This window comes from Phlebotomus papatasi, chromosome 1 (assembly GCF_024763615.1).
Source record: "Phlebotomus papatasi isolate M1 chromosome 1, Ppap_2.1, whole genome shotgun sequence".
NCBI classification, from domain to species: Eukaryota; Metazoa; Arthropoda; class Insecta; order Diptera; family Psychodidae; genus Phlebotomus; species Phlebotomus papatasi.
In genome coordinates, this window is record NC_077222.1 from 76,415,210 (window position 1) to 76,432,458 (window position 17,249).

The 17,249-nt window shown below is 32.0% G+C and overlaps 2 protein-coding genes across 4 annotated transcripts in view; one reads left to right on the top strand and one right to left on the bottom strand.

Moving 5' to 3' along the window:
- Nucleotides 1-17,249, bottom strand: part of LOC129803416 (D-2-hydroxyglutarate dehydrogenase, mitochondrial) — a 121,628-nt gene that overhangs the window by 94,413 nt on the left and 9,966 nt on the right. The window lies entirely within an intron of this gene.
- The window catches only part of LOC129803170 (uncharacterized), a 56,890-nt gene that overhangs the window by 22,660 nt on the left and 16,981 nt on the right, over nucleotides 1-17,249 (top strand). For all 3 annotated transcript variants that reach the window (XM_055849544.1, XM_055849552.1, XM_055849562.1), the window contains exons 3-5: nucleotides 6,270-6,576; nucleotides 13,265-13,438; nucleotides 14,798-14,976. In XM_055849544.1, the coding sequence (XP_055705519.1) occupies nucleotides 6,270-6,576; nucleotides 13,265-13,438; nucleotides 14,798-14,976 (660 nt within the window). The remainder of the gene's footprint in view (nucleotides 1-6,269; nucleotides 6,577-13,264; nucleotides 13,439-14,797; nucleotides 14,977-17,249) is intronic.

Below are 17,249 nucleotides of genomic sequence, written 5' to 3' on the forward strand. Positions count from 1 at the left end.
CTGACCAGTCAGCATATTTTTGCAGATTGATTCAGCAAAAATATGCTGAAAACGCTGTTTTTTTTTAGCTAACTGTGCTCGCTGGGTTAAAAGAGGGTGTTTTAATTCACTAAGAGAAATTCGAAAAAGTCAAAATAACATTCTGGAAATGTTAATTTTACCCTGCATTATTGATCCGAAATCGGTGTAAATATTACCCTTTTTAGGTGTATTATGGGTTAAAATTATCCTTCTTTCATGTTGATTTTACCCTTAAAAGGTGTAAAATTAACATTAAAAAATGTTGATATATTTTTACAACCAAAAAGAACTTTAACACTTTTTAGGTGTAAAAATATATCAACATTTTTTAATGTTAATTTTACACCTTTTTAAGGGTAAAATTAACATGACAAAGGGAAACTTTAACCCACAACTTTAATACACATAAAAGGAGTAATATTTACACCGATTTTGGATCAATTCTGCAGTGTAAAATTAACATTTCCGAACCGAAATGTCATTTTAACTTTTTCGTATTTCTCCCAGTGAGTGTTCGAAATCTCTTTTTAGAAATCAATCTCCCTTATAAAGCTTTATCTCGCCTCAGTTTTACCTATCCTTCGGTGCATAAAACCCCTTCACATTAGCTTTATGTTCGATTCTTTTCGAAAATCTGTCCTTTAAAAAATTAAGTTAATAAATAAAGAAGAAGAATAAACTGAAAAAGAATAAAGCTTAAAAAGTTTTCTTAAATCTAGCATTGTTTCATAATAAGTATCGAATCATCCTAATAAAAAATAAATAAATAAAAAATAAATGATAAAATCAATATCATAATAAATTGCTATTTATAACCTATCAATTTTATTTTTTTACTTATACAATATTTTGAATTGAAATATATAAATAGAAAATCTGTTTAACTCTCTACGTCTACCTCAATGAGGAGTATTATAATAGACGGCAAGGATAGTTTTCCTAGAAACTACTAGGAGAAATTTTCCAAGAATTAGCAGTGTGCACATTAGTTGGATGTAATAATATCAAAACATCCTCGTTTAAAGAAGCGCTTAAAGCTCTTCTCCTAAATTTACATTGAAAATAGTTTAAGTAGATTTATGGACTATTCATTTGTGAATAATTGAAAGTGTTGAATTTGAGAAATTTAAAGGTTTTCTATAACTCATTTAAAAAAAAAACTTTTATCAATTGATAGTTTATTTTGGCTCCCTGCAGGAGAATTTTGAAACGCAATGGCAATGTCATATTGACGAATTTTGTTCAAATTTTAGTAGAACTTTTTTGAAAAAGTGATTCTGTAACCGTGACATTGTCATATGGCATTGCCAGAAGTCACATTCTAATGACAATGAATTTTATAAAATAAGTCAATCAAAATGGACTGTATTTGGGAAATACGACTAAATGGCTCCGTTCAGTAATAACCTTTCGAAGAGACAATGCCAATCCAAACCCAAGCCAAACCTATTCGAAAATCCACCGGAAGCCTAAAGTGCAAGTTCACGTACCCTCCGCTCTAGCGGTGGTTGTTCTGCTATTTCGAATTTCGATATTGTTGATAACCCAGTAACGAAAGAGTTTTGGGTTCGAAAAATTTTGACGGTGGCGACCCCCCAATTTCTTCAGAGCGTGGTGGTCACCATCAAAAACTAATTTAATTCTGTGCAGTGGCCACCAATGCGGCGGCGCTACGGTATTTTCCCCACATTCACCACCAAAAGTTCGGTGTTTGAACAGTAGTACGACGTGTAGGACTCTGTATAGTACTTGTCTTATGGAAAATTTGTACAGCGTGACACAAGACGTTCCTGGAACTTTGTTCCGGATTCGCCTGTCAGATGGCTGATTCCTCAGAGTTTTGTGAATTTTCTTACTAGTGAAAAATGTTAAATTAGTGTTTTTTCAAGCAATTGACCAGCAGGATTCCAGAGAACAGTACAGGTACGTGATAATTTGATTGCAGTTCTGTAGAGTTTTTCATTTTTTAGGTCTTAAAAACACTGAAATATAAAAGTGACGCTTAGTGAGCGTCCTTTGGTTTTTGAGGCTCCCAAGGCAAATTTTTTTTATAAAATATTCTTGAAGAGTCCCAAATTCAAGTTAGTAGTGCTGTTTAATAAGAAAAAAAAAATATCTGGGCAGTAGATGAAAAAAAGGTTGCATTAGGAAGCTCTAACCTCATTCTAATTCATTTTCCATCCGGAAGCCTTTTTTGGGCCCCACATTCAATTTATAATAAGGTGTGAGAATTTCCTCAATCTCCATGGATAAGTGTATTGGGTTTAAAAAGGATTTCTTTGATATGATTTTTTCTTTAATTTTTTTTAGGGTAATTTAGGGCAACATGTTTTCATTTCTCAAACACTTTCTGTCCGGAAGTATCTTTTCTAGGGTTTCAGATCGTAATTAAGGATGAAATAATCGTATTTCCTCAATCCTTGTGGATCTGCGTGTTAGGTTTAACCCTTTAAGGACGAAATACTTTTTACTGGCCGAAAATGAACAATGAAAATGAAACCGATAATCAAAATCAGTGACACGTTTTACATCTAACCTTGTAAAATCCAACAGTCTGATTCGGTGCATTTTTTACCTCTACATGATAGGGACAAAAATAACCTAAAAAATCAAGAAATTTTTCTGACGATACCAATGAATGATAATTGTCACTCTAATGAAAAATATAATGTATATGAGCGTAGTAACTTTCTATTCACAAAAGGGTTTTGCTTAAAAAAATTGGAATATAAAAAAAAGTAATTTAAAAATTGCTCAATTTTGAGCTTAAATATAGCAAATAGCTGGACATTTGTAAAAAATATCCTAAATTCCTACAACTTTAAAAAATATGATACTCTCATGAATACAGAACTACGGTGCGCTTCCAATATTGAAACCATCACAAAAAGACAGCACTATTGTTAGAAGATGTGGTCTAACAAACAAAGAAAAAGAAAAGTAACGTTTTTGCTTATAACAGCAAATTATTTGAGGATCTGAAAAACTGTTGTCGCAAAGATTAAAAAATAAATAATATAAATATATGAATTTTTCGTTTATATCTTTTCAATTATGTAAAAGTAAATAAATATTTAAAATAAAAGTCTTCACCATTTTTAATTGTTACTGAGATATTTCATTTAGGTCTCAAATAATTAAGACTAAAAAATAAAGGCCGCCAAAATATGAATATTTCAAAATTTAAAACTGTGAGCCTAGGTAAATGCTTGACGTAGACTGAAACATAGATACGTTCTGAAAAGGTCTTGACATCAGCTACAACATAGTAAAATTTCAGCCCAATCGGATGAGTTACAGGTGATCTTATAGATCTCATGCATCTTACCCTTAGATTGAAGATCTTCAATGCCGTTTATTATTAAAAATTGTTGATTTTTTAATATTTATCAGAAAGTGCAGTCACCTGCACCTTATCTCAAATGTAAGCTTTTTTCTTAATTTTTTACATAGTAAAATTTTATAAAATAAATTCTAATGAAACAAAATCCATTCACTAACAACTGAATACAAATAATTTTACCCGTGACATTAGCTCTGAAAAATACGACCGATTTTAGTGTAAATTTTTCCCTGATTTCGTACACATTTCACGAGATATCTCCAAAACTACGTAGGTTGCCAATTTGGGGTTTTCGGTTGCCTATTCAATATTAAGTTGGCTTTTATTTTGGATTTATATTTTTTGCTAATTCATTCTACATTGACAGAAAACAGCTAATAAACCCAAAATTTTTTTCGGCGCGCTAGAAACATATGGGAAACATAGGAAATGTCATGCCTCTGATTTTACCCATTCACTCCCCTCCTTTCATTTTAACTTTTGAAGAGTAAAGTTAAGAAATAGCGAAAAAAAGGGCACAAACATTAAAAAGAAATAACTTTAGGTAGTCAGAAAAAAATATTTTATCTACGGGTCACACGGGTGACCCAATCGTCTTTAAAATGTTAAAAATAATTTATTTGGTAGTTTTTTCGTTATTTACTTTTAATAAGAAAATATTTTTATATGGGATTTTTAAAACTATTTTGTATCATCGTTACAGAAAAACTGGAGTGCACCGAGTTAACACCTATTGAGAGCCAGCAAGACTATAAACTTACGTCAAATGACGAGAAGGACGGACATAAGCGGTTAGGAAAACATCGGCAGAAAACATAATTTCTAATTAATTTTAATAAATTTTTCAAATTTTCTCGATTTTGTATGGTATTCGCACTTTCACGATTTAAGTAGCACATTTTGCATTTGGGTATATTGAGATGGCAACCCTAAAACATTATACTTTTTTCGTATTTTAATAATCAATATTTCAAGTGGAACTTTTTACAAGTGATCTATGATGTTGGAGTTAGATTGGACTGCTCATATTTAACACATAAGGGAAGAGTACCCCGGATCGGAATGTTAAGAGACATGCTCCATATTTAGTTGAAAATATAATCCACAAAACATTATTTGATATTTTTATGTTTGCTAATTGATACATTAGTGATCCCTTTAACTATATCTGTGCTTTTGAATTTTTAATTTTTACATTAAATTAATAAAAAATATGTGTAATTGCAAACTTGCGCTCTGTACCTCGGATCGTCAGAAATTTAATCAAGTGTCTCAGGGAAAATTGGTTTTATAAATTAAATTTAAGTTAATGCACTGTATTCTTGTGAGAGTTAAATGGTAAAAAGTAGCTAATAATTTTTAATAAATCATTTAATTTGGAGCAACAATGTGGTATTAACCTGACGATCCGAGGAACACTGCCGATCGCTGGTACACTTCCCTTAACTTTCGTTCTAAAATATTTATTTTTTTGTTTTTATTTCTATAAGTAACTTAATTGCCGTCACTTATTGAGATATAGAAATGTCATTTCCTGGACACATTTTCTGTCTTTCCCTACGTTGTTTTTGCGTTTAAATGTAAATAATTTTATATTATACAACTTTCTAAAACATAACAAAAAACAGTTTCTATATTTGAGAAAAAAATGAATCTTTGATGCAAAACATGTTATTTTAGCGCGATACGCCACTCTTATTCTTAGAAAATACCAGTATTACACATAATATTTCTGGAGATTTGACTCAGATTTTTCACAAATGTGACACTTTGCATGGATTAATACAAGAACACTTTTTTTTTAAATAAAATATTAATCAATAGTTAATTATTATTGAAAGAAATAGTTTTTTGTGCCTAATTATCATTTAATTTTTATCACTAGAATCAATGAAACGCCATTCTTTAATAACCTTTTAAAGAAAATCAGCAAAAAATATTTATAAAAATTTAAAATTAAGGAAAATGTTCAGTATAAACCTTTTTAAGATAAAACCGGATTTAAAATGTACACAATTTTCTATCTAATTATGTAATGAAAAATTAAAAAATCCCAAAAATGCTCAAAATGCCACTAAAATCGTGAAAGTACGATATAAATAACCTAAAAATTTGTAATTAAATTAATTAATTGTATTTTATAAATTTAAATGCAAATAAATTTAATTTTAGTATATATTTTAGATTTATTATTAAAAATACGGTTAAAACCGGTAAAAAACCGTTGGTCAGTTGAAATTAAAAAAATGTCGTTATTTTAAAATTCAAAAACTGCGAATTCCCCACAGCATTTTCACCACTCAACCCCGAACAAAGTTCCTGGAACGTCTTGTGTCACGGTCATTAAAATTTCCATAAGGCAAGTACTATACAGAGTACTACTTGTCGTACTACTGTACAAACACCGAATTTGCGTTACTGGGAAGTTACTAAAAGCTTCCTAAAGTTCTTTGCAATGGCCATTAAATGCCATTTAATGCCATTTAATTTTGTCCTGTTCCCGAATTTTATCACGAAAATTTATTTAATGACATTATCACCTGGATATTTTTCTTCAATCTATTCGTATTGATAGGGTTAAATTTTCGATCCTAAACTGTTGTGTCAAGTAAAACTTAAAGTTCAAATTCTAATTACTGATTTTGGACAAATATCTATTGATATTGATGGACACATTCATTGTTGCATGAACACTTTCTGCCAGTAAATTGGCTTTCCCGAATTATTGACGCGTAGAAAAGCAGCAGTGGCTCTCTTGTACCATCAGTCCTTCCACACATGACAAATTTCGATAAATGCCATGTAATTTTGGAGAGTTTATGGGATGGACACGAGTCAAACTTCCACATCGCCCTCAACTCTTTAACACACCATTGATTCATGTAATATCCCCTGTCATTTGCAGAGTCCCAAGTATGCTCCACCCATGGAATTTGTGGATCAAGCTACCCTCAGTCCGCCTGAGGGTTACAAAGACGGCGGTGGCGGAGCCCTTACTAATGCCCTTGGTGGTGCTCTGGGTGGTCATGTATTTGGTGCCCAGCACATCCAGCAGTTGCAGGTGATCCAGAAGCTCCAGCAGCAGCGGGCTGCAATGCTGGCTGCCCGTGGTCAGACAACTACGCCCCAGCAAGGTGATGCATCCATACAGCAACCGGTGTGTATGGAATGTGCTGAATGTGCTGAGTGTGCCGCCAAACAGATGCAAGAAGGTAAGTTTATCTTAATGCTGTACACCTGAACCTTTCTTTTTGAAAACCATTTTCCAAATACCATCTGCCCTTGCCCTCCTGTTATATTTTTTCGAGTAATTCAATTGCACCTGAACTGAAGGATTTGCTGTTTCAGAAACATTGCATCCGAAAAAGTTATTTTTAAAAAATGCTATATTGATGTAAAGCAATTTCATAAACCAAAGAAGAGACTTATAAACAACCATTGATGCCTGGCAAAAAGTTGAAAAACAATATATAGAAGCTTCAGGCAAAAAATAAAAGATAAAAACTTCTATAAAGTACAAAATAAATTCTCAGCTCTTGGTAACAATATGCTATTTGTAGATTATTTATTTCTAGCCTTTAGAGCTTTTCTATTGTTATAGATTTCTTTTAATGTTATGAAATTGGTTTTCATGCAAAGAACAATGAGGCAGATTCACACAGAGGAATATACAGCCCTATTGATAAGAAACCAATGCCTTAAAACCTAACTATATCCTATTTGCTTCTAAACTTTACACATCCTGTTGAAAAACGATATTAAGAATAAATGTAGGGCATTTTCATAGGTGGTAAACAGGTCTGCCGCTCATGGATCACTTTCCGTATCGATCTGCTGATCAGTCGATTATGTAGACTGACTAGCGCCCTTCAGCCGATCTGCCACTTACAGTTTGCTCTATAACCCTATTTATTCATCCCCTACAATTTCGTATAAGGACGAAAAGTCAGCGCGCACAATTTCAAAGATATCAGAATTTCAGGAGGTGGAAGGTGGATTTTTTAGAGAATTAAAAAACAGCGAGAGATTATATTGCTCTTTATGTTGAGTCCGAGTAATAAAAAGTTGTTCAGTGTGAACTGCACCTTTATATTTTACAATCAAATTACTTAACTCCACCTCATTAATCGCACCATAAGTCGTAAATTTTCTTATCGTTTTGGTTTATTCAGTATCTGGAAAGTTTAATTTTAGGTAAAAGTTAATATCAATTTTACTGCTCGGACTCCACAGGGGAAGGAATATATACAATCCCTCAATTTTGTGTTATATATATTTATATTTCGAACCCTTGCCCCTTAAGGGGTCATATTTTGGTAGAATTTAGGAAAATTTAAGTTTTGAGTTTTTTTACGTTACACTGTTTGTCTGTCTGTTCTTCCAGCTCTAGAGACCAAATGGATAGACCCCCTATCGGTCGAGCCAAGTACCGTTAATATGACCTCATTTTAAAAGTGCTTTTTTTTACTCTTGAATATGTATCAGAGGTTACCTAGAAGTGGACATTTCGTCAATATACGAAAATATCGTTGTACAGTGCTGTCTCTCTATATGCACAGCTTTTGTGTCGGTTGCATTCAAAATCTATTTGTTTACATTTTGACAAAGTAATGCCGAACGCACAATAAATTTTGTTTAGTAAACATGTTTTTGACATTTCAATAAGAGTGAGTGAGATATAGATTTAATGACCTCGCTCATTCTCATGGGAAATTTTCAAAACATGTTTACAAACAAAAGTTATTGTTGGTCATAATAAAGAAAATTATTTTCTTGGTAACTAATTTTTCTTGTTTTTAAATTTCTTAATTTTATTTTTTCTGTCTCATATTATATTTAAAATAACATGGAAAATTCTAGAACAATAAAAAAATGATAATTTATTAAAAGAAAGAAAAAACCGTTGGGAATTTCAAAAAAAGTTGTGCATATTCAGAGAGAGAACTGTCAAAAAAAGTACCCAAACTGTGCATATAGAGAGACAGCACTGTATATCATTCCTAATTCATCTGATAAAGATACCGATCTGAATCTTAAAACGAAATTCGCGTCCTTTTCTTTCTAAAAATATTTGTATAAATCTATCTCGCTCTTTCGAACTCAAATTTGGCCTGAACTAAATTTAATTTGTTGTGATGTTTAAAAGAAGAAGAAGAGTGCAAAAGAGTAGGGTAGACATATGCACAACTTTCAAGAAAGAAAATGATGTGAATTTTGATTGATTGATATTTTCCTGATCTAAAAGGTTTGCCGGAGCCATAATACCGACTTTTCAAAGTCAAAGGGTCAAATGGCTCTAGAGTGAGAGTATCAACCGAATGGGGCATTTTTAAAATTTCTAAACCAATTTTAATCGTTTATGAACAAATAAGTAATTTTTGTCTGAATAATATCAATTGTAATATTCCTAAGCTATTTTGGCCGATCTTTTGTATGATTTATAAATCGGTCTTAATCGGTTGTATGTAACCACGTTAACGGTCTGTTATATAAAATGGTATAGGGTAAATGTACCAAATTTCGGCATAGTTGCATGCAAACGCCAGTCTTAAGTTTGAAATGTAATATTTTTAACACAAATTTTTGTTGTTACTTCCTTTAAGGGTATTGCTTGGAACCTTGTAGATAGTTTATCATCTTTGTTTTCTCTAAAGTCACTCTTATAATACATTTTAAAATGAATAAAAATATAGACATAGGGTGGAGTAACCACTTATCGCCATGTTTAGGAAAAAGAGGAATTAATAATTTTATTATAACTTTTGAACTCTTATTACAAGATAACTCAAATTTGACACAAAACTACTTAGATGTATTGGCTCTAGATTCGTGAAAACAATAGTCCTAGAATTTAACTCTGGACTACTTAAAAAACAGATTTTTATTAACAATGTAAAAATAACCACTTCGTCGCCACTTTTCACCACTTTTCGCCAGTTTTGTAACCACTTCTCGCCACCCACTTGAAAAGGTGCAAACGCTACAAAACGCAGAAATTAAAAATCATGGAATTTTGAGGAACAGAAGAAGTGGTCGAAATTGCAAGCTGTCCGAAATTTAGTACACTACCCCTAACTTCTCACGTCACGAGTTCAAGCATTTATCAAAGAATGGAGCACTTCATCACCCCATTTTATGTCTTTTTTACTATTCGGATGATTATGAGGAAAGTTCGACATTTGAATCTTCCATTTAATTACCTTGAATAATTCAAAATGTTTGAGTTCATTGGCTCTGAAGAGGTTTTAATGACGAATGGGGGAGAGACTATCCATTGTATTTGTAAAATTGAGGCCAATTCATTAGACCTGGTAATCAATTAAATCAGAAATTTTCCCAAAAATATTACACATCATTTCCCAATTTATTGATTTGTAGGGCAAATTGCTGAAATTAATAGTTGACTTGTTGAGAATATTATAGATGCGAGGAAGGTGAAGTGTATAAGGGAATGTTAGAATTATTCACATATGAATGAATTTTCATGAATAATTTAGGGGTTTCTTCCCATTCTATGCTTTTAACTTCCGTCCTTGACCTTAGTCGAGCGTAACCGTTTGTTGCATTTTAAATTATAACCATGCAAGAGGCCAAGCTAAAATACACTACCCGCCAATCTGGACAATGGCCACAACAGTGTCTCTTCCACACCACGCTGATTCTCTGTCACGTAAAAACGATTGTCAATTGTACATATCTCAGAGTCGCCCCATTAAATGTCCGCCACCGTATGCATTGCCACAATATTGTGGATTTTTTTTTAAACAAAAACAAAAAAAGCCATACTCTGAGATTCCTAGCACCTCATCCGTGACTCCGGTTCTGGTGGCAGTTCTTCGAGATTCTTCATGTGGCGTCATTGTGAACTGTGGGAGCAACCAGAGTGGAAGATTCTTGTCACTGCCAGATACACCACTTTTAGAAGAATCTTTTTCCCAACATCGCGATTTCTTTTTGGCCTGTGAAAGAGTGTTGAGTCATTTGCGGAAGTGACCTCCAAGATATCTATTCAATTGTTCAGCTAATTAAATGTATATCTTGGAATAGGTTTTGCGGGTATTTTGGTGGTTATACACTTGCTCCATCTGCAAATCATGTGGCCACCAAATTGCTGTGTCAGTGTCGATGGTGAAGGTGGAAGAAGTGATATTTGCGATAGAAATCGACTCATGTCAATCCCAGGTACTCAATTTAAATAAAACAATCCTCCAAAACCTTCCCCTCATCGCCACATAAGCAACAGGATGTGGGTCGATTGTTGTCAATTAACCATGTGAGGTTCTCCAAGTTCCAATGTGTTTTCAAGGATTACGTGCAAAGAGTTCTCTCAAATTCTATTAAATTTTGCTGTGGCAATGAAATCCATTTTCAATTTATATTGAAATTTAGCAAAATAAGTGACGTTGAAGATCACATTTTGTTGTTTATGACATTTTACAATAACAATTGAACTATAGTTATTTAATGGCTTGAACTCAAAAAGAAAGAATATTATACAGTCCGCTTTTCCTCAACTTATGACCGAGCAAATGGTCAAACGGTAAGAGATATCAATTTCCGGTTTTTGGTGACCCCCCCCCTCCCATAAAAAATTTCTAGAGACGTTTTTCTCATTATTATATTTATCCTATTTTTTTTCTTTCGAAAATTCAAGACTATTTTCAAAAATTTCATAATAAAGACATAGAGAAAGGTGGGGCAGTTTCTCAACAAGCAGCATTTGTTTTTTTTTTAATCATTTGTCAAACGTTTATGAACTGTATTCAAGTAACTTTTAACTGTATATGTATCTCAATTTCTCAATGGAAAAGCCTATTTCATTAGCATTTAGAATTGTACACTAAGAAAAAACGAGGGTGCGATTAACTTTTTTTCCTCATAACTAACCATTTTTAGGTGTAAAAATAGATCAACATTTTTTAATGTTAATTTTACACCTTTTTAAGGGTAAAAATAACATGAAAAAGGGTAACTTTAACTCCTAATACACCTAAAAAGCATAATATTTACACCGTTTTCGGATCAATAGTGCAGGGTAAAATTAACATTTCCGAAATGTTATTTTAACCTTTTCGGATTTCTCTCACTCAGTGTAGTTTTCCCGAACTGTTTATGTTGGACATGACATTTTTTGAAATGTCATTTTGGCTATATTTATGTTTGGGAGAGTGGTCTATAAAGCTATAGCATGTGGATAATATGTTAGAGGGATTCCAGAAAAATTACTGTCAAAAAACGTTCTGACTGGATCAATTGTCTAGACAAACTTTTTAATTTCGAATTTTGCAATATCAATACTTTTTGGAAAAGTATAGAAAAATTTTCAAGTTTTTTAACGTACATTCAAGCTTTAATCATAAATTTAAAAATAACGAATTTCATCTAAAAAATCTACTAGGAAACAAAATATTCTACAAAGTCTAATTAGAATTTTCAAAATTTTACAATCATAACATAGACATAATTCGGAAACACAACGTCGTATTAAGGTGGCGGCATTACTTCTGGCCTTTTATAACAAAACTTTACAATGTTACAAAATGATTTCGAAAAACATCAAATTACTTTGATGTGTTATCATAACACATTTTTGGTTTTCGAAATAATTTTCTAACAAAAATTACGACGATGCCATAAGTAAAGACAGACCACAAGTAATGCCGCCACCCTATCGTAACATACATAACATAAGAATAGGAGAACTGTGTCAAATTTCGGACAGGTTGCACCTAAGTATTGTAATGTTTTTAATTTGAAGCGTTATATTTTTAATTCAAATCGATTTTTTGTTATTTTCTTTTCCTAAGTGTTGTTTTAGCTCTTTCAGTGTTACAAGGCTTCCTTGTAGATGTGTTTTACATATTAAACCTCTCTTATTCCTGTAATATAAGTCTCAATAATTTTAAAAATGAATAAAAATAGACAGACATAGTTTTGCGTAAAATATCGGACACAAAGTTTCTCAAAGTTACCAATTCTACCAAACCTGCTTTTTTACGGCATTTCGTTCGGAAAGGCCATGCTTTTTTGTTTCTATGGTATTATACCACAGATTTTATCATACCATAGATATTGAAAAAAGATAAAAATTTTGAAATGTCCAATATTGCAAACCGTCCGAAATATGACACAGTTCCCCTAGGAAACGAATTAGTCTGCAGTGCAATCTGCAATTTCAGTTAGTTATCTTAAATTGGTGACGTTATATTTTTAAATATATAAAACTGCCAGTCATTTTAATATTAGTAATATTATTGCAATTTATTTTTTAATCCCTATGGCGCTGACACATTTTTTAAATTTAGTAAAATTCAATTGATTGGAATTTTACATCTCACTCTTTCAAACTATGATAATATATGTTTATCTCTTTCTGTCAAATGAAAATTGAAATTTCAATTTCATTTTCAATTTCAATTTCAAATTTCATTTGACAGAAAGAGATTACTATATCGGATTTGAGTTTGAAAGAGTAAGAGGTGAAATTTCAATTGATTGAATTTTAAATAAAATTCTATGCTGCAATACGGATTATTTTTAGTTTTCTGTTTATATACACCAATTTAAGAAAACAAAACTTTAGCAAATACAAGATAGCCTTATGAGTAATATCAACCAATTTCCATATTTTCCCACAAGTTATGCACTTTCTTTGTGTACAGTGTTTCTCTGTGATGGGAGAAGTTCTTGGTGCATTTAGAATTGTATCGAATTTTCTTTTGTGATGCGGTGCAAAAGCCACGTTCAGCAAACAATAGACTTTTGAAATTTAATTTTGATATTTTACTTTATCTATGAGGGCGGATGTATCGTTTGATTTTGTTTTTCTTTTCATTATAAAATTTTCACATTTCAAAGACGGAAGTCATATATACAACTGAAATTTAATTTATTTTATAGAATGCGAGTCACCTTGTTCTGACGAAACTGGAACACTTGAAATGCCACATGTGGCAATTGTTCCTATTAAGACAACCTCTCCTGAAAGGCGAGTGACTCAAAAGGAGATTATTGCTGGAGAGGAAAGACCCAAGTACTTGGCTATCAAACAACAATTAGAAGCAACGGCTCAAGGTATGGAATTTTCAGCATTTTCTGACACAAATTCACATCAAATGATCAATTTTAATCTCATTCGTTATCCCTCTTCCTGGTGACACACATGAGAGATTGTGAAGAAAATTAAATGAAAATGAAACATTTTTGGTGCGAGAGAAGACAAAATTTAAATTCAACATGCTTCATTATCTCCATTTACCATTTAAGTGAATCTTTTGAAATTTGCGTTTATTCCACAATTTTCTTGTGGAATTTTAAGTTTTGCTACTCATTTGGTGGTTGATGAAGAACAAATAAACAAAAGAAAAAATACCACCAACTTTTAATTAGGCAGATAAGTTATCAAAATGTGTTAGAAATTGTTACTTAAGTACCATAATCTCTTCCTTCCTTTTATTATCTTTTGACTTTTCTCACACAATTGATCACGCCTTGTGAAATTCATTAGAGACGCATTACTCTTCCCAAAAAGAGACTCTTCAAGTCGCTCTTATTGCGTCACATATCAAGTTGGATAATCCAGAAATTCATTTAATTGTTATTTAGTAAACAAAATATAAATTAATTTATAAACCAGAAAGTCAAATATAGGACGCGGAATTCAATTAATTTGTGGTATTGCTGTTGTATAATTGTAAATCATTATGCTTATTCGTATTTGATTTAATTAAATGTCTTATATATAGTTTATATGAGGCCTATTGTCGCAGATTAATCGAAGATGTTTGCTTTTTTTCCCATAAAATTACCATCTCAATATCACATCACACATCCACAAATTGACTGTGTGTGTTGGTGTTTTCTTGTACATTCATGTAAACATTTTCTCTTTTTTTTATTATAAATTATTTCATGAGAACAAATTTTCATGTAGAGTCATTCAGAAAATTTCATCATATATCACTTAATATCATTTCATTACAAGTTGGAAACCATTCAATTGAGTAAAATAGCAGCTATATATACTATTTTAGTATTAAAGAAATTAATATCCTTTCTGTAATATCGTAACATGCATGTTATTTGTGTGTTTCTCATAATTACGTGCTGCTTCATTGGGTGGCTCGGAAAATCAACTTTCGTCTCTCAATGTTATAAAAAAAAATACTTGGATGCAATTTTATACCACAAATGCATTGCTCGGTAATCCAATTAAAAAAATCGAACGTTGAAAATCTGCGCAACATAAACAAATTTATAAAAAAAAACTCAAATCTATCAAATTATTGAAAACTAAAAAAAAAATAACACAAGAAAATGGATTGCAAAAAGTCCGACCATATGAAAATCAAAGATATGTCGTCGAAACAATCACAATGACGACTGTCACAGAACGCCGAATTGTGAGGCAAGCTAATGAAAATGTGCCATCAGGATCTCACGGCAGTGTAGGAGGCATCCCAACGACAGGGATTCATCAAGCAGCAACAGCAGCAGCTGCAGCAGCAGGGGTGACAGGAAATGCAGCTGATCCTGGTGATAGATTGAATGACGCCACATCTATTTCGGGCATACTCAAGGGTGGAAAACTTTGGAAGAGCGAACAGACACAGGTAAGATTTGCTCTTATGACAAAATAATCCCGAACAGCCATATCCCACATATTCTCAGTCATATAGAAAATTATGCATAGATATGTCACTATTATGATCCTATAAACACAAGAGAATTAATGCGAGATCTTAGTATAGTATTGATTTTGAATTTTCCTCTTACATTGCCACTCTTGCCACTCATAAAATTGGGTCATATCACACATACTTAAGATAGACAACATTTTATCAACAATATTGACTTTTCCTTCATAAACTCTAAAATAAATATTATATTATATTACACCATTGATTTAACAATTTATCCTTTATTAAGTTTCTCCGATTTAAGAATAAAATTGATAAAATAAACTAGGGTAAGAGTGCCAAATTTCGGCATAGTTGCATGCAAGCGCCAAAGTGTCAAGTTTTAAATGTAATATTTTTAATACAAATTGATTTTTTTAATTCCTTCTTTTTAGGGAGTGTTGCTTGGAACCTTATAGACAGTTTATCTTCTTTATTTACTCTCAAATCATTCTTATTACATTTTAAAATGAATAAAAATGTAGACATTGCTTTGGTGCCTTATTTCGGCCACTTTCATTCTCATAGTTCCATACCCTTCGGGAATTCTTCCAATGTCTTTTTCACGTCATCTTGTTTGTCGAAGCTACATTTTTTGTTATTCTTTTGCATTGTATAATCTCTACAGTGTTAAAACTAAAAATTCATGGAAATTCGAGGAACAAAAAAGGTGGCCGGAATTGCAAGCTGGCCGGAATTTGGCACACTTACCCTAATTATACCGAAAAGAAACATTTATGAGGCAGAGTAAAGGGGGTGGTACAGCATCGCAAATTTACGAAAATGTTCAACTGTGACTATTTCCGGATCGTAATACGGATTTCAGACTTAAGATTTTGGAATATGGCTTAACTGCTTTAATTTCTTAAGGCACTAGAACACAAAAAAAGATAAAATTGAACAAATAAAAAAATAAAAGCACTGATATTATCGTGCAAATATTGACAAAGGTAGGCTATGTCTATGTGGAGCAATTTGAAAAGAAGGGAGATTCGACCGGTGAATACCTTAAAATTAGAAAGATTAGAACACAATACAAGGATTTTGTAAAAGAAATAATAGGGTAATACCTACAGAAGAAACTAAGAATATTTGTGAAGATTAAAGTCAATCAAAAATACCGATGTTGAAAGAACTGGGTATTTTCTAAAAGGTCCATAATGGACGCTAATAAAGAATTATTATACTGGCAAAGGGAAAATAAAGGGCTTTTCATTTTACCCGCAACAATTTTTAGTTGTTAATTTTGTCCATAAGACCCATTTACGGGACAAAATTGGAATCTTGCAATAGTGGCAGGGTTAAAGACCAATTGGCTAATTGTTAAAGGGGGCATTGGGATGGGATACCAAGACAAAATTTTGAACGGGAACGAGTTCAGGTACTGCAACTTTTCCTATGTTCAATATTGTATACACATAGATTGCGGTGCCCATCATTTAGGATTGATAAGAGGTTCTATTTAGTGTCAAGGGTGTAGCCAGGATTTTAGTAAGATGGGGGGGGGGGCAAATTGCAGGATTATTCCAAAAGAAATCGTGTTTCGAACGCAAGGATCAAGAGTTTTCTCGAAAACTCCTACATAAAAGTCAAATTTTATAGAATTTTATTTTATTTAAAAATCAATAAAATCTCAATTAAAATCTTTTGGAAAAGAATCCACTTTGGGACTGTTGTTTTTTTCGAAAAAATTATTATTTTTTTTAGTTTCATTTTTGTATTGATTTCGGCGGATTTAGATAAGGGGTACAAAAACTTTCTCATGGATCTGAGTAACTTTTTAATGGAGGAAATTGCATATTAGGCTTGAAAATAATGTCTTAAAATAATGTTCTTAGATCAATAATACTTTTAGGATTTTTATCGTTCATCGATTTTTAATTTAAAATAAACGATTTTGGGCTTTTTGGGAAAGCTCATAAGATCCAATAAGACATTTCGAAACTGTAAAAACGCACTTGGATCAAAATGTTTTTAAGGTAAATTAAGTTAAACCCTAAGTTAAGTTAAATTCTTCAATTATTTTTGGTTTTATACTTTAATTTTTTTTTGAATATCGTCTAAGAGGGCGCTGCCACTTTTCGCCCCCGTTCGCTACGCCCTTGTTTAGTGTTTTATTAGAATTGAATGGTAAATTCAAATTTTAAAATCTGCAATATAAAAGGGGGCCGCGGATGGGTAAAATTAAATATCTTATGAATTAGGAA